Source organism: Ochotona curzoniae, unplaced genomic scaffold, assembly GCF_017591425.1.
Source record: "Ochotona curzoniae isolate NIBS_2020 unplaced genomic scaffold, NIBS_Ocur_1.0 scaffold_2683, whole genome shotgun sequence".
NCBI classification, from domain to species: Eukaryota; Metazoa; Chordata; class Mammalia; order Lagomorpha; family Ochotonidae; genus Ochotona; species Ochotona curzoniae.
The window spans coordinates 2,063,712-2,082,478 of record NW_024467100.1 but is presented as its reverse complement, the minus strand read 5'-3'; the positions used below and the strand labels follow the sequence as shown (position 1 = coordinate 2,082,478).

Genomic DNA, 18,767 nt, shown 5'->3' with positions numbered 1-18,767 from the left:
GAAAGGCAGAGTTACAGAGCAGAGGAGAGAGAAAGAGTGAGAGAGAAAGAAATCTTCCTGCTCATTCACTCCCCAAATGTCCACAATAACCAGTGTTGTGCCAGACCAAAGCCAGGAGCCAGGAGCTTAATCTGGGTCTCCCTGAATAATGCAGGGGCCCAAGCACCTAGGACATCTTCTGCTGTTTTCATGGGCACATTAGCAGAGAGGTGGACCAGAAGTGAAGCAGACAGCACATGATTCACATTAAATGGGATACCAGAGTCACAAGTGAAGACTTAACCAACTTACACAACAATGCAAGCCCTAAAAAGGTATCTTAGTTGTTTTTATCTTTTCTTCCTCTCTGGAATGTAAGCTCTGCATAGTCAAGAATTCTCTCTCTGTTGTTCACTGCTGTTTCCCAAGTACTTAGAATAACGTCTATCACAGAATAGGTGTTCAAAGAATATTTGGATAAATAAATCAGTTAAAATATATCTTTGAGGCTGAGCAAAACTGAAAGCTAGAATCACAATGCTAAATCTTGTCCTAAACATAATGTATCTTTAATTAAATAGCATTTTCACAGCACCAAAGTAAGAAATTGGATCAATATGAGTTCACTTTTTGGAAAGGTAAATTGAGAAATCAGCACTGTGACCCTACAAGTTAAGCTGCCACCTGCAACACCAGAGTGTCAATTCAAGTAGTGACTACAGCACTTCTGATTAAGCTCCACAGAAATGCATCCTGGAAAAGCAGCAAAAGATGGCCCAAGTTCTTGGACCCCTGTGGACCAATGTGGGAAGTCCAAGATGAAATTCCAGAATCCTGGCTTTGCTTTGCTCTAGCACCTACTATTGAGGCCATTTGTGGATTGAATCAGTAGATGGAAGATCTCTCTCTCTCTCACTCTCTCCGCATCCTCTCTCTCTCTCTCTCTCCATCCATGGTGTGTGTGTGTGTGTGTGTGTGTGTGTGTATGCACTTTTTGGAAAAAAAAATACAGCTTTAAAAAAAGAAGGGAAGATTGAAAGATAAGGGTACATGAAAAATTATAATGATTTGAACTGCAACTTGAAAACAATCTAATAAAGAATGGACTTTACAAAACAAATACAGATATTATACCAAGTAGAGCTGAGTTCTTAATACTTAAAAATATATTTGTTTGAGTTGGGGAAGGGGAGAAACGGACAGGCAGAGAGAAAACTCTTCATAGATAGAATAAGATATTTACCAGTCACCAGCTCACTCCTCAAATGCCTGCATTGGCCATGACAGGACCAGGCCCATGCAGGAGCCAAAAACACAGTCCATGTCCCCCAGTGAGTGGGAGGAACACAATTGCTCGAGTCATCACCACTGTCTTCCAAGGTCTGCATTAGCAGGACACTGGAGTTACAAGCCAAAGCCTGATATGGAACCTAACCACTCCAGTGTGGAAGGCAGGCATCTGAACAGCTAACCTGAACACGTGCCACCAAATAGAGTTTTAAATTAGAAATTATGTCTAGAACTCCAAAGTGCTAAATGACTCATCAATTAGTAGTCAGCAGGGCTCAATGTCCCTTGCCATGGAGACTTGTTAAGGTAAGACAGTTGCCACCAAGCTGGAAAGTCTAGCTGCTGTGCTACGTTATCCCCACCCCTCACTGTACTTCTCACTGCAGTCTACATTTGCAGAGCAGTCTGCATACTCATGGCACAGGCTGCTTGTGGCTGATTATCCCACCAATGTAGCTTTTGGTGCGTGTGAGTTTTAAGATTCAGATTGGGTTCCCACAGTAACCAAGTGGATTTGAGTCAGTTCCACAGCCATGGGTTTTACTTCTGACTGATCCTATGGGCATACATTTTCAGTCACAGCAGGGATGTGGCTTGCTTGTAAGCATGTCTGTGTCTCTATTACAACCAGAAAAAGGCCAACTCAAAACCTACATTTCATATTTAAAGAGGCTACAAGTGACTGTTCAGAACTGACTTGCTCTCTTATGCACAATTGTAACATCACTCTAAAGCCTGGACACATCTCTTTCCATGAGCTTCTTCTAACAACACTGTTTGGTGCTATCTACACAGATGCCACACTGACTCAGTGATCACAAATTCATCCGTCTTACCCTCAGAAGTTAGTACAACCTAGTAAACCTCAGGATGTGAGCTTCCCTGGATCAATTGCGTGTGAGTTTCTTCACGATGGCTCTTACCGCATTGCAGGTAATGTGAGCCTTGGATCCTTCTTTCCTCTCTGATTAACTACCAATGCCAGAGCAAAGCTGAAATCACTTCGTTGTAACAGTTCGACCTCAGCAGTACTGCACATCATTAAAATTTTAAGGGAGTTCATTGGGGAAGTTCTTTAATCCTTTAATAATTAAGTTGAGGGAAAGGGGCGAGTGATGGAGAGCCTTTACCTGAGCTGATATTAACTAGGTTTGGCCACTAATGGCTTTCCAACAATCCCACTGTGTCCATGTTGCCATTTAAAAGAGTGCATTCCATTTGGCCCTTGCTCTTTAACTGTCAACAGGGAAGTTGGAAAATAGTGTATCAGTAAGCATTGCCATTTGTTTTACAGTCCTCCCCCCAAGTCTCCTTTGTAGCACTACTGAGTTTAGTCTAAAGTAAACCTTAACAACCAGTTGACAAGTATAAAAATTCATTCCATGAATCAGTTGGATGTCTATTATATCAAATAACCTATCACTAACAGATTTTTCCATTGAGTTTACTGGCCACAGAGGCAGAGCCATTGGAAAATACCTAGCTTCTTTGGCAGCACCAGTTCAATTTAATTCCTTTTTGAGCAAAGAGGTCTAGGCCCATTATGACCTGTCACCTATTCTTTCCTAGAACCACAGAACTAAGGAAGGATACCCGCCTACTATACACTGCTTGTCCCTCCCTGTGAGAGCAATTAACCCACCACCACTGCACATATCAGACAATTTGTGATCAGACTCCACAAAGTTCCAGATAAAGATACTGCAGTAAACAGGATCATCTCAAAGATGTTAAATGACTTGCTTAGGCCCATTTAGCAAACCAGAGGAAAACACAGGATTAAGGCTCAAGGATTCTGAAAAACCAACTATTCTCCACTACAACATGCTGGCTTCCTGTCAAGGGAACTAAACCTATGAACCAACAGAGTGGACGAGACTGTAAAACCATGCTCTCTGACTAAGGAGACAGAGGAACAGCAGTAGAGTCAAAAAGAGTACAGGATGTGAATACCATCCTGCACTCCCTTCTCTGGAGAGTTCCTCCAAGCAGCACAGATAGCAAAAGGTCTTCAAATGCGAGACACACAGCTGGTCTAGTTGCCAGGCACAACTGGATGATTCCTAGTACAGGGAGCTTTGCAGACCTGTTCCAGAGAATTGGCCCCAAATGGCCTACCTTGAACCCTGCTGTCCCCAGATAAAACTCTGCATGAATCAAGAGCAGGGACAGCAAGAAGACAGAGAGGTTTATACAGAGATGATTGGTATCTGAAAAAGAAGAAAAAAAAGACTGAAACTTTACTGAAATGTAGCTTTCCAAGCCCGTGAACCAGAGTGACTTTGAGAAACAAACTTAGCAGGAAGTTAGTGATGGCTATAGCAGACACCCAGGAGAGACCCAGAGGAGCAGAGGGTAGCAGAGCCTCTTTATCAGCCTCTATCCTATGGTTATCTGTTCTAGCTAATCCACAGGGAAATGCATGAAAGAGTAAAGAGAATGGTCAAGAAAAAGCAAAACAGAGGCAGAACCTATGCCCTCAATGCTCTCCGGTCTTTCCTGAGTTCCTCCTCTATCGAACAAATGCTATCCTCCTTGCCTAGTTCCTCAGTCACCTTCCTTTCCTGGCTAAGATTATCTGAGCCATCAGGTAGATTCCAAAATATTCTTTCCTAAAACATCTTATCTCCAATCTCTCTCCAACTTTTTCTTTCCTCCCATTGTTCTCCCACTGTCCGTCTTCTGCAAAGCCTCCCCATCTGCTCTCTATTCCCTTGACTTCTTTCCACACTACAGTTCACTAAATGCTGTACTTTCCCTTACCCTATGCCTCTAACAAAACTATGGGTCATGAATTTGCCAATAACTGCCCATTCCAATGACAAACAGGTGGACCCACTTCTGGAAGTTCCCCAGCATTGTCCACTCTTCCAGAATCCCACTCACCCTCGGCTCTCGCTGCAGTGGAGTCTCACAGGACTTCCTGAACACTGGTGCTCCCCAGAGCTCCACCTTCAGCCCTCTCTTCATTCTGTACCCTAGTATCCCCTTGGGAGTTCTGTTCTCACATTAATTTGATTAAAAAAAATATTTTTACTATTTTAAGGCATCTGCTTATGTCTCTGTTAGACTGTTAACATCAGTGTTTCATTTTCTCTATTTTCATACACAGGAACTTAAATAAGTTTAAAGATTAAATGAATGGGGGCCCAGTGCGATGGCGTAGTGGTCAAGGTCCTCGCCTTGCACACCCGGGATCCCATATGGACACTGGTTCTAATCCCGGTAGCCCTGCTTCCCATCCAGCTCCCTCCCTGTGGCCTGGGAAAGCAGTCGAGGACAGTCCAAAGCTTTGGGACCCTGCACCCGCGTGGGAGACCCGAAAGAGGCTCCTGGCTTAGGATTGGCTCAGCTCCAGCCGTTGCGGCACTTGGGGAGTGACTCATCGGACGGAAGATCTTCCTCTCTGTCTCTCCTCTCTGTATATCCGCCTTTCCAATAAAAATAAAATAAATCTTTAAAAACAAAAAAGATTAAATGAATGAATGAGTCAACTGGGAAATCCACATACAACTACAGCAAGTACATTCAGACATGTGCTCACTTCATCTCTCTAAAATCAACTGGAGCTGGTTTGAAAAGAAAAGAAAATGTCAGCAGTGGTGACAAAAACAATGCAATTCAGGAATACTATGTTTCTTTAGGAATCAGATTCCACATCACTTTTCAATCCAGCTAGGCCAACTAACAAACAAGAGGGAAGTCAACAGTTCCGGAAACCAGCCTCAAAGTGGGATCTTTCCAAGTGAAGACTGGGAACTTGTTGAAAACACAGTGCAATTCAGAAAAAAAAAAAAAATTGGAAAGGGGTTATCCAAGGAATGGATGGACAGCTGCTGGCTAGTCCCGATGGAAGCTGTGTCTGGAAGGCTCTGGAGCTGACATTTAACAGTTCTGTTGCCAAATGTGCAGACGGACTCCCAGAACAAAAGTCACCAAGAGCAAACCATGAGAGCTGGGGAGGAAGAGAGTAATGCTGTCTGTCTTTGTGTTGCTCTTCTGCTGAGAAAGAACAGTTATGCTAGAGGACAGTGGAGACCAACACAGACAACATGGGCTTGGAAAGGCTGGTATCATGCTTGTGTGGGAACTTGACCACGGGAGTGATGAGCATACTCCAGCAGTTTCCACATATATGCACATACCACACATAATACACACACACACATACACACAGGCAACCCCTCAACCCTAAAAATTTCCTTTAAAATCATAGAATAAACAGCTGACCATGGTTCAGAGGCTGCCTGAAAGCTCAAGTATCCAGCAGGTGGGGACTTGTTTTCCAAGAGCTGCTTCCACAGGGCAAATCTCACTGGGGTGTGAACACCGGAAGAAAGCAGCAGATGGTGTGACTTAGTGCAGAAGCCATGGGACCAGAGGCCACCGTTGGGGCCTCAGCTTCTCTCTTTACCCATAGTGTGACCTCGTCCCAGTTTCTAAACTTTCAGAACCTCAGTGTCCTCAGCTACAAAGTGTAGGAGGGAAAACAACAACTTCCTAACTCAGAACATTGTTAGGAAGATCAATGGTGGTAAAACACATGAGAGCTCTTAGAGGTCTGAAAGGGACAACATTTTTTTCTCAACAAGTCCTTAGATGGCATTTCCCATGAGGCAAGCATTAACTGAATGTTTTTTAAATATTAACCCAAAACTATCCAGGAGGGTTAGTGCTACCATTCTCCCCATTATTGGAAAAGAAATAGAGAGAAAGCAAGACCTTTAACCAAGGTATATACAAGATGACCAACACAGTAAGGATTTATTCCCAGATGCATGGGACCCCGGCACTGTGTGTGTGTGTGTGTGTGTGTGTGTGTGTGTGTGTGTGTGTTCAAGATTTACTGAATTTATTTCAAAGGCAGAATGACAGAGAGAGAGAAGAGACAAAGAAAAAGATCTTCCACCCACTGGCTCACTCCCCAGATGCTGACAGTGGTTAGGACTGAACCAGACCAAAGCCAGGGACCTGGAACTTCACCCAGGTCTTCCAAGTGAGTGGCAGGAAACCAAATATTTGGGCCCTCTTCCTCTGCCTCCCAGGCGCATGAGCAGGGAGCTGGATCTGAAGCGAAGCAGCCAGGGCTCAACTCACTGCTCCGTAATGCCAGCCCCTCACTACGTCTTTAATCATACTGTGTAAGGTTATTGCACACACTCTGAAGCAAATGTATAGGTTTTTTCCTTATGTATAGGGTTTTTTTTTATCAAGATTTATTTGTTTATTGGAAAGTCAGATATACAGAGAGGAGGAGAGACAGAGAGGAAGATCTTCATCCGAGGATTCACTCCCCAAGTGAGCGCAACGGCCAATGCTATGCCATCCGAAGCCAGGATCCAGGAACTTCTTCCGGGTATCCCACATGGGTGCAGGGTCCCAAAGCTCTGGGCTGTCCTCAACTACTTTCCCAGGCCACAAGCAGGGAGCTGGATGGGAAGTGGAGCTTCCAGGATTAGAACCGGCGCCCATATGGGATCCCGGGTGTTCAAGGCAAGGACTTTATCCGCTAGGCCATGCCACCGGGCCTAGGTTTTTTAATTAAATACACACACACACACACACACTGATACCTAACCCCACATACTACTTTACAATCAACGGTGTTTCATATCCTTTATCTTATTTAATGTACTCAGTGAGTTTACTAGGTTCCTTTATATAAACAACAGAAGTATAGCTTGCATAGTTCTGGAACCAAGGAAATGTATTTCAAATTATTCCTTCCATAATGCAGTGAGAGATGCAGATTCCAGTCCACTCACACTCACCGGTCTACGATCGCCTGCCAATCACACACACTGGCTTCTGAAATGCGAAGTCCAGGCAAATCACAGAACTCAGAGAAACTCAGGAAACTCAGAAACTCAGGAAAGTAAGTGGGTACAAAATCACAGTCAGGCTTACACATGAACAATAAAGCCCTCCCCCAACCCCCACCACCGCCAAAAAAATACCATTTGCCTTCTGCCCAAATTCATCGTCAGTCCCCTACGGTCTCAAACTCCACCCTGTAATAGTCAGTTCTCTGATTGAACATTTTTGCAATTAGAAAGTATCCTTAAAATAATAGCATGGTGTCATGGACACTGCATTGTAAATCATTTCCTATCACCTTCTCCGAAGTGACAGCAAGCTCCCACCTGTATGTTCAGGCATCTGAAATTCCAGAGGTCACAAAGATGAGATGAAAGTATAAGGCCATCTGGGATTCTGGAAACGGGGTTAGGGAACCAGCACAGGAGAGTAATTCCAGGCATTTAAGGAGTATAGGGCTCCAGAGGAAAAAGAGATGCAGGGGCCCAAGGTGGGGCAGGGAAGGACTTCCTGGCATGTACCATCCCCATTGGATTCCACATCCAGGCACTGTCTGCAGGTTTGCCTCTGCAAAGCTGGGCCTGCATTGCTGTGAAGATGGTGGCTGTCATTTCAGGGGAACACATGCATAAAAGGAGTCCCTGACACATTGTGAGGAGGGACAAGGAAAGAAAGGGTGAGGGGGAGCCAGCAGCAGGGGAGGGTTATGTTAAAAAGGATTTGTTCCACTGTCAAAACCAGAAAGCACTCCCCAAGAGCCAGCTTTAGGGAAGGAAGACTGAAATGACAGTGGGGGCTCTCTGAAGAGGAGGCAGAAAGAAGAGCAGGGGAAGCCAGCAAGAGGCAGGTGTGACCAGCAAATCCACCTTCAGACTGCCATGGACCAGGATCACTTGGAGGATGAAGGAGACTCGGGTTTCAGTGCTACTGAAGCCTGGGCCAAAGAACTCTCAACGCCCCTGATTATCTAGCACAAGGACAGCTCTTCAATCTGGGCTCTTCTTAGCAACTGGAATAGGATCCAAAGAGTACCAGGCTGGTAACACTGCAGAGGCCAGACCTTCCACACAACTGCCCATTCCCTTGCCTGGGCCCCATCCTGGGGAGAGACATCAACCCCTTCTCTGTCCTGGAGCCTGGGACCCCAGGCCATGCTGGCATGAGCTCCCAGTTGGGCTAGGCTGTCCTGGTGCTCAAACAAAGACATATTCGGACCCTCCTGCAGAGAGAAGGGGCACTGTTGCTGGGCCCAGAGGGAGCTGGCCTTAATCTGCTGCACAGTGAATGACAACAATGTTAAGAATGAAAATATGGTTTGGGGGGATAGTCCCCAGGAGCCCAACATTTTGGTATTTAAAGGAACTTTAATGAGCTTAAGAGGCTAATCTGGAGTTCAGGAGGGGGTGTTTTGTTTTGTTTTGTTTTGAAAAATCCTTTTAAAGGCTCCAGAGGCTTGATAAGGAAGGAGCAACTGTGCCTTGAGTCAAGGAATGGTGGAGGTGTAACTGAAGGGGTGGGATGGAATTAAGAGAGCAACTGGCTCCAACCAGTACTTCCCCTTGCAGCAGCACAACCAGGTGCTCCAGAGATAAGCAGGTCCTTTCCAGGTTGAAGAAGTAGACACTCAGAGAAACTACCAAGTGTTGGGAATCAGAGACACAATGACAGCTTGTCAGAATGCTAACCAGCCTTCTTGCCCAGCGATTCCTCCATCTGGTTCACTGGTGACAGAATCCGTTTAACTTCTCTGTCTCTTCCTCCACACCTTCTGCCCAGGACACACCCACATGAGGTAGCAGAATACAGCTCACTCTCTACTAAAGTGCCAGGAATCTTCAGGAAGGTTTCACTTGACCGAAACGAATCATGTAAACCTGAGAGTAACATTCTTTGTCAAGTATTTATCTAAGCTTCACCCAATAACTATTCATTAGCTGGATGGTCATATGGGAGGAGCATTATTTTGTGTATTTGAAAGGCTGATTAAGTTTCTCCATGTACGATATTCGAAAGAGCACTAACAGTCCACAAAGTTGGCCTTGAACCAAAAATCAGACAGTTGATGAGATGGAATTTAAGTTGTCCCTGATGCTTCCAGGAGTCAAGTTTACAGAGTTCCACAGAGCATAGGAGAGTGGGCAAGGAGAAAGAGGAGGGGCCAGATGTGAAGTCAGATACAGCACAACGTGATACATTCCCAGCAGGGCTGGATGCTTTCAATCTATTGTTTAATATGGACGAGTTTAATCGGACTTGTCAGTCAAGGTTATCCAACACACAGGGACCAGGTATCTACCAGGTCTCATCCATTACATAACCTTACTGATAAAACACAAATCTAATGGGGTGGAGAGACACTGTTGCCCAGTGTCAGAAGAGCCAGACATATTTACTGCTAATCCCAAAACAGGATCCCCAAAGGCAAGCTTGAAAGGCTGAATGAGACCACAGTCTTCCATGTGGCTTCAGTTACGGGACCAGGAAAAGCACAGTCCATTTTTGTATTTTTAGCTATTACGACATTATGGCGGCAATAATGGGAAATCTGGCAGTCCAGACACGGCAGTCAGGTGACAGGCTCCATAGATGACATGGTTGCCTCACCCACCATGGAAAGGAGCCACGGAAGGAATTTCCATGATCTTCTTTTAGCCCCCCAGACAGGGATGTATGTGATGGGCCCAAGGACAATCACAGGCTAGGAAAGCTGCTTCAGGCTCGCAGTTCGTTCCTTACCCAATGTCTTCTCTAGTGCTTCCGTGTTCCTGTGCATTCCAATTGCGTCTGCTGTCTAATGCCAGAAGAAACCTAATCCCTGTCCTAAGTCTCATTTTATTTATTTTCAGTAGTGTGAAAACAAACATGTAGCAAGATTACAGTGTTTACACCTCCTTTTTTGCCAATACAGCTCTAATCCCCCTGCTAATGAATGCCAGGACCACAGCAATTTTATTAATTTCATCTTAGTTAAAAATATAGAGACAGATCATTGTGCTTTACTAAAATAACGATTTGACATTTGGAAGGCATCTGCTCGGTTTCAGGAAGACGTTTGGATAGGTTTCGTTTAATATATGACAAAGAGACACAAAGCTGCCGCCAACATCGGTCAATGGTAACATAACTAATTCTAATTAGGATAAATTGACTAAAATGACCCGGATTCCGATAGGCAAAGAGACAAAGGAGAAAAATGTAAATGCTGAGGAGCACCACTCTCTCCCTTCCAGAAAGCAGGCTGTACTTGATGGCATGACAGGCCGGAAAGGCTGCTGGCAGTAACCCTGTTCTGAAATCCTTAGGAGGTCTCCAGAAACACATAGAGCGTGTTCCTAAAGGGAAGTCTAAGGCCTGTTGGAAAACGATCAGGGCCCTCCCAACGAGGAACCTCCTGGTTCTGTAAAGAGGCTAGACAAGGCATGCCCCCACCCCAGTTGTTCCCACCCCACCCGCCCACTCTGGTTATCTCACCTTGCATGTAATTCGCCTAAGAAACCCTCTCTGGACATAGAAAAGAGTATTTTAACAAAATCACTTCCAAAACATTCTTTAAAAGATGCAAGACACTAAAGCAGAGCGAATACTGCCGTTAGGGCAAAAATTACTTTTAAATCTTCCGTTGTGAATGTGACTACACCTTGTTTCACCTCAGTGTTGTACAATCGTACTTGATAATCAAGTTAATGTGATTTCATCCTGAGGATCTCAAACTTGATAAATTTCAACAACTGCAGTTGTATTTACTCCAAGAACCTTAAATGAGTTTCCGGTTGTGTAATGAATAATTTAAGCCCTTGGCTCTTTCCTCACTTATAAATACCATAACCCAAATAATTTCTTTGACCTTAAAATAAATTAACTGATGAGTTAATAAACAAATTTGTTCTCATTAGTACAACAGTGGCTGATCATTAGCCCCAAACACTTTCGCAAAAATTAAAAACAAACAAACAAACAAACAAAAAAAACAGCAAAGGCACTCCCCTGAAGCTGGTAACGGTCTTTTGGCTAATACAGAAGCTGTAAATAAGCAAAACAAAACTGAAGAGCAAGATAATGAACTACCAGAAATCCAAATTTCATCCAACACTGTACAATATGTAACGCTAAAGAGGAAATCACTTTTTTTAAAAAGTGCTGCATTTATGTAAGGATCAAAACACTGCATCAGCATACACTCAAAGGCAATATTCCTACTTAGAATTATAATTTCCAAAGTGCCATTAATTCCTGCTATTTAATTTTATTTCAAATTTTTAAGTCTGAGAATCCAAGAAGGTCTGGCCCAGGAATGAACACATATAGGAAGAGAAAACATCTCCGAGATGAGGATGCTTTCAATCACACTCTAAAACTAAAACCAAAAACAAAAAGGGGTACGTCAGCCTGCTCGAGCACGGCTGCAATCCACGCACTGCACTGAACTCCGAGCTAAGCTCTTGCAATTCAGTGCAGACCTCGATTTATTACCTGGTTGTGTTTGATTTCCATGTTCCTTAAATTTTATTGTGCCAGGAGTGGGGCCAACAGAAGATAAAGGAAAGCAAAACTCTTAACAATTGCCTCTGTAATTTTATGAGTAACTGCATGCCCAATTCTGATCCTCAAGTAATGTCACAGTAATAAAACCAAACTAACTCCTCCTTACACACGTACCCTGCCTATACGACCTTGATAAAACGCAGAATTTGCTCATTACTGATCTTAATAGAGATCATTACCAAAGTACTTTTCTCCCCAAAACGGTCAATCAGAAGGCAAAAAAAAAAAAAATGTTCAATATGTGATTTGCACACACACCCCTTCCTGTTCCAGTCCCTTTCTTTGGAAAATTGGGCTTCTCCAGAAGAAAGAAAAGAAAACACGAGCCGGCCCTCTGAGGAAAGGTTTCCCAAGGCCTGCGATTTGCTGACATGTGGGGAGTTATGATGCTCTGAGAACAGCACTGATGACAGCAATACTATCCCACACTGCTCCTTAGATGTCCAGAACAATCCAAGGGATAATGATAAACTTCATATGTGAGGGGAGAGGGCCCCACCCGACCCACCAAGCTGCCAGGCACATGAAAGAAACAATCTAAACTTGATTTAAATGTGGGATCCCTTCCAGAAGGCTTAATTATCCATTGTATTACCACATTCCCGTTATTCAGCAGTCTCTTCGGTCTCAGACTTAAGTCCAACAACAGCATTTGTTTGGAACAAATTCAGGGAAAACTCCGAACTATGCAGATCATACGGGACTCAGTTAAATGGGGAACAACAGTCATATAAATAGAAGTGCTCATAGCTGGAAAATATTTTGGTTGCCTGCTCACTATCGGGCATGGGGGAGACAGCTGAATTCAGCTTTGAAATATCCACACCTATAGCACCCTGGTGTCTTCCACGCTATCATACATCTTCATCAGTTTTGTAAATGTTGTCATCCCATCTAACTAGTTAGCTTTCCGTCATGACATAGCAATAACAAAGATGGACTCCATTTTTTTTTTTTTTTACTTTCGGGAGTTTCTAACTCAGTGTTGCACATCCTTGCCTTAAATACAGATTTTGGATAATCAGAAGATAATACCATCTAAAGGATATCACAATGCATGTGACAACCCCCACTAAGACAACAGCACCGTGTGCCCAGATGCCACTGTCAACTAGAAAAATCTGTTATTTGACATCATGAAGATGTAAATGTAATTGATAGAACACACTTTTCATCCTTCTAACCGACTGCCGGACACAATTAGCACACAGTCATTAACCCAAATATAAAACTGCTAAACAGCAGACATGTACACACGAATCGCTAAGACAACTAGAAGCCCACTTTGCTGAGACTGTATTTGTGGTCGTTATTGAAGATATAGCATCCTTTCACTGAAATCTGCAGAAAAAGCGTTTGAACTTTAGGAATTTTGAAGAGGAAAGAGCTGCCTGAAGAATCACTTTCTCCAGTACGCTATAAGCCATAATGTCTTCATTGTGTTTCCACTTAACTTCCACCTCATTTCCCATCTCATTTTCCTCTCAACGTAGCTTGTTTGGGCTTCAAGTTGTTTTTTACATTTTGAAAGATCTACCACCATCACCACCCCCCTCCTGGGAAAAAAAAAAAGTCACAAAGTCATTATTCACAAATGCAACAAGAAGAAAAGTGCTGCCTATGTGTCTGAGTGACTATTGTTCCAAGTTGAGTTGTGTCCCTCTAGAGCACAAAGACCTGGTCACCCCCACAAAGCCTCTGGGCCACATCAAGTCCTGAACTCTAAGTCGGGGAGGCTTTTAGGAAATAGATGCCGGTTAAGACAACACAGCTGGAATAGGTGTTCTGCTGGAAGCCTCCTGAAGGCAGGTGCTGGACCTTTCCTGGTTATGCTCTCCTCATCTACACCAATGTTTTACACTTAGAAGCCCAATACAAGCTTGTTGAATAACGTAATGCGCCCTGTGTTGAAATAACACCAACAACAAAATCTTCTTTCCTTTATAGCACTGCCTTACAGATAAATACCATTAAGATTACCAAATGTATGAAAACACTATATGATCGGAAGAATCTGATTGGGATACGGCACAGAGGAGAAAAGGGGAATTAAAAAAAAAAAAAGAACAAATTCATCTAAATGAATCTAAAAAAAAAAAAAATGGAAGGGCTGGGCATAGACCAGAAATGACAGTGTGCCAGGAGCAGAGTAGAGGCAACAACATTGCTTCAAACTCAATTTTTAAATAAAAACGATGAACCTTCATTATAACATCAACACCTCTCTGAAACAGGCAGATCGCACTCCTCTATGAAATCTTGGTTCTGGTCAGCAGCTGGCAAGTTGATCCTGGCAATTTTTCTCTTTGTAGATATAGCCTTGTGCAGGGGGGCCGGGGGTTAGGGGTAACTGACCCGTCTGGGCTAACAGAACCTCACCAAACCTGCCGGGCTGAGCCTAAAGGGACATTGTTGTGCTAAGCACTTTTCCAACAACTGTTTTTTCTCCTCTTGACATGGCCTGACTTCCTTAAAGATGCTCAGATCGCCACACAGCTGCGCTGACCCCTAAGCTTTCTTTGATTTGTGATTTTTTTTTTTTTAACAAACAGAATAGAAATTCACAACCCAAATCCTTTCCTAAGCTCCAATACTTTTGAGTTTTCTGGTGCTGTGCCTGAAGGATGTGGGCACGTTAGTAATCTATAAGCACAAAGATAAAGATTAGACCCACACAATAATAACAAAACCCTCAGATGAAAAGCACCAGAAGAAAAAAAAAGCCATCAACTTACGGCTTTATCCAAAGGTGATACTTGGAACTGTGTTGCTAAAATCTGCATAATAGCCGAAAAAATGCATTTTAACACTCAAGACGCCTTGGCAATAAACAAGCCAGCAAGAACAGAAACAGGTACAGCTGCTTTCAAAAATGCTAACCCCAATAATCACTTCCCTCTAGAGGAGTGCTCACTTTTTTTTTTTGGATATTTTTGTACTGTCCAGCTCATCCAAACTTGGACGCATATATTAGCTCTGAAAAAAAATATGAATGTATCATCTTCCCCAAGCAGCAGTCAAAAATGCCCAGAACTGTATAGCAAAGTAACTCTGTCTAGTGGAAATAATGCCTGTGTTGTCACCAGGTCTGCTAGCTCTGACCCGCTAAGTCTCACAGCCTGGACAACGTGGAAACGAAAACATTTCTGTGCTTTCTCGCTGCTGTCGCACGCCGGCCTTTATTGCAAAATCTGGGCAACTTAGCTGGAATAGCTTTTCACGCACACTAACCCTCCCTAGCGTGTCCTCACACGGTGCGGTCCCTTTTATTCAAAATCATGCGCGTGCACGCGCGCGCCCACGGCTACCAGCCCAAATGTACAAAACCAGTGAGCTCGGCTTCCAGACACTTTTCTTTCCTGTAAACCCCCCCACAGCCCTGCAAACTCAACATCCCTATTAATTAGATATTTTTCCGCAAGGAAAACTAGTTCCCTCTCTTTTTATCCTCTGCCTTCCTGCGGGCTTGCCCGGCGAGAATAAGAAAATCTTTCCAGTTCTCTCTTTCTGGTCCCATTCTGGCTTTAGGCATTACTGAAATCTAGATTCGAAATAATCCACTTCCTTGAACACTTGGCTCCCAGTGCTTCTTGAACATCCCAGAACGTTCAGATCGACAGGTGGGAACCCGCCGCTTGGTAGGCAGCAAAGCACACTCAAATCGCAACAAGAGTGGAGGCACAGGGCGGAACAAGAGACTTCAGGTCTGTCCCCCGTTTCTGGCCTAACCACCCCTGTTCCTAGAGGACCGGGGTAAAAAAAGGACTGTGGGGAGGGAGGAGAGAGAACAGGACAAGGCAAGGAGCCTTGCGCCTAGCTCGGAGCTGTAGCCGCAGCTCCATTCTGTTGAGGACAAACCCGAGCGGGACCCAGCCCACAGGGGACAGAAGCTCCCGGCTCCGCACCAGCGCGTGGGTGGCGCAGACACCTGGGTGAGATGAAGCCGGAGCTAGCAAAAAGACGCGTGTCACTGACACAGTCACCATGGGCATTGAATAAACGGGGAGCCCGGGAGAGTCGGGGGCTCCAGAGAAATTGCGTCTGGGGATGGTCGAATTCAGAAAAATGAACTCTAAGGAAGCAAATTCGCGCGCGCGCTTCTGCAGGGCAGCGACCAGGGCTGCGCTGCTTGGCGCTGAGCCCCGCTGCTCGGGGCACCCAGGGAACAGGATGAAAGGGAGTTTTGTGGGTGCCTCCCAGGAGAGGATCGGGGGTGGGGGATAAAAGACGGACAAAGTCCAGCCTCACGCTGACAGCGGAGCAGGGGACGCGCGTGTCGTCGGCGAGGCCACTTACTTTTCGTAGTCATACTTGCAGTAGAGTTTCTTGTCCCGGTAAAAGCAGGTGGTCTCCAGGGGCTCTTTGCAGGAGGCGCACTGCACGCACTGTTCGTGCCAGAAGCTGTCGTTAAGGCGCAGGAGAAACCTGTCCGAGATGACCCGCTGACAGCCCTCGCAGACCGACTTGGGGCTCACCGCTCTGCCTGTAGCCACAACAGACGATCACACGGATGAGCCGCCCCAGCCGAGACCCGCTCCCGATCCCTCCACGCCCGTGGATTCTCCTGGGTCTCCGGTATCCTCCCCCAGGGAGAGCCCTCAACACCTCACCCAATCTGGGACTTGGAAAAATCATATCAACGTAAGTTGGCATTTCTAATAAATCAGAAATTTTGTGGGAAGGCTCATTCCTAGCAGGAAGGGGGCAGAAACTAATAAGTGGTCTTTGGTTTTTAAAAACACCCAGGGATGAGCGCGTGCGTACGTGCATTCTGTACAATTACATCCGAAGTACTGTGCGCGTCCCAGGTTTATGGCATCGAAATGAACCAGTAAACCACTCACTATGCTTGTCTCTGGACCATTTTTAACAGAAGGAGTGGAGGCTAACTGCTTTTTTTCCTTTGGTTAAACTCAGTATTACTTGGGGACAGGGTAGAGTTTAAATAATTTTTTTTTAGTCCGAAAATATCCCATGGGTGCAGGGGTTGAGGGGAGGAAATGAACATGTACTTAGGTCGCCCTCCGGGCAAGACAGTATTGTTCAAACCAATGAACCCCCAAACTGTGTTGGCTGGCGTGAAAACTGCATACGGGTTAATCCTAAGAAGTGTTCAAACACGGGGAATGAAAAAAAATGGTCAAAAAGAAGAAAAAGTACGGGGAGACCCCCGGCCGGACTCCCTAAGGCAATAGGGGTACGCACCACAGTGGTTCACGGGGCGAAATCGCCAAATTCAGCAGCCCAAGAACTGCTGTGCCCTGCTTCCTGGCCTGTTTGCCTCCTGTTTGCCTGGGGGAGGCAGAGGTGCTTTTTCTGGGGTGGGGTGGGGGGCAGGTGCTTGGCCACCTTCGTCCTCACATTTCACAGCTATTTCCAAGTGGCCTCCATCCCACCTTAACTACGCTCTTGCGCGTGGGTCGGAAAAGGCCTCCCCTTACCCATTTCCTTCTTTAATACTCCTGCCTCTTTCTCCTCCAGGGGCCCTGCCACCGACCTCCCAGCAGGGCAGGTGGCTTTGGGAAGCGGTTCAAGGGGTCTAGGAAAAGCAATGACCTAGACAACTAGGTGAGCCTTCCGTTTTGTTTCTGCTGCCCGTGCCACGGCACCGGCTTGAGCCGCAGACCGGGACCAGGAGGAAAGCTCCGGCCTAAACCCGACCCCACTGTGGACGTCTGCAGGCGCTGCCCCGGCGTGCCAGGGCCTCTCCCCAGGGAACTGAGGTCACCCAAGGCGCAAGGAAAGAAGGGAGGTCTAGGTGCGTGATTTCGATTCCTCCGGATGTCTGGATAAAGGATCTCCAGGCGAAATGTCTCATACCTCTGCCTTAGCAGGGCCCGAGTGAGGAAAAGAAACAAGAAATTGAAAACACACAACGAAAAAACAATTCTTTCCGGTATTTTTTTTTAAGTAGGAAAAAAGAAAAAATAAATTCCCGTAGCCCAGACTTCAAAATTACCAGGAGCCGGGTAGAAACCCCTTATTAGAACCCTTGGCCTCGGCCCCCGGGAGCCACACGTACGACACTTTTCCGAAGCCATTGACTCCTCGCTCCTCCAGGGTCTCCGAGAAGGGCTGGGGCGGGGGTGGAGGGAACCGCCGGACCTGAGACCCTACACCAGTTAATTAAAGCCGAGGCGAGAGCCCCGCCGTGCGGACTAATCCCCGCGCTGCGCTGCCCACTCGCCCGGAAAAGCCCGAAATCGGGGTTGGAGTTAGTGGGGGTAAAAAGCTGCTTCCAACTCGGATGCTCCCGGCTTCAGATGTTCCACAAAGACCTCCGAGAAAACGATGACACTTAGGAGGCGTCCATCAGCTCCGTGATTAAAAAAAAAAAAAAAAAAAAAGATCCAGCCCCGGGTCCTTTTAATCACTTGCCACTCAGATGCCCACGGAGCAACGGAGCAGTTTGCCCGCCCCTCTCTCCACTTGGGGGGAATTCAAAGCACAGCGCCTGAGATCTGGGGCGGCTTGTTGGTTTTTACTTGGGTAGGTAGGACTCCGGAGGACTGACTGAGAAACCGGGAAGGAGGCTAAGTGCAGAAAGAGGGGCTGGAGCCCCTTGGTGGCCTACCACATCCCAGGGAGCAGGGCTCCAAGTTCGGGACTTGGAGGAAAGAAGGTGCGCCAGGGGGTGGACGGCCTGAACACTCACCCAGCAGCGAGGAGAAGGAAGCTGGGGTCTCTATCCCGCTCTGGAAGTTCTCCTCCATCTTCAGGCCGTCCAGCATGTTCGGGCCGGTCCAGGAGAACCTGTAGAATAGATGAGGCGAGGCGGTGTCTGGAATCCGTGCCCCTGGGACTCGGTGCCCGCAGCTACCACACTCCTGGGACAAGATGAGGGGAGAGGAGGGGGGATGACCAAGGCCCCCAGCAGGAGCCGAGAGGGTTGGGTCCAGCCGAGAACTGTGCGGGACGGGAGGAGAGGAGGCACAGCGAGCTGCCCTGACTGATCTGATTTCACTTGAAGTCAACGCGCGTTATGTACTTAGGCCTCCGCCCCCCAGCTGCGTGTCTCCTTCTCCAGCCCCCCTCCCCCGTCCCCAGCCTCAGGTTTCCCATCCCGGGTCCGGCTCCGCCCCAACCTGTATGAACTCAGGTCCTAGGGAGTTTTGTAAGGGGAACCCGGCTGCAGGAGT

At 46.1% G+C, this 18,767-nt stretch overlaps 1 protein-coding gene across 1 annotated transcript in view; it reads right to left on the bottom strand.

Moving 5' to 3' along the window:
• The window catches only part of LMX1A (LIM homeobox transcription factor 1 alpha), a 157,144-nt gene extending 138,785 nt beyond the window's left edge, over window positions 1-18,359 (bottom strand). Inside the window, exons 1-2 of the mRNA XM_041003355.1 lie at window positions 18,284-18,359; window positions 15,925-16,111 (exon numbers count right to left, since the gene is read on the bottom strand). Of these exons, the coding sequence (XP_040859289.1) occupies window positions 15,925-16,111; window positions 18,284-18,359 (263 nt within the window). The remainder of the gene's footprint in view (window positions 1-15,924; window positions 16,112-18,283) is intronic.
• Between the last annotated feature and the right edge of the window lie 408 nt (window positions 18,360-18,767).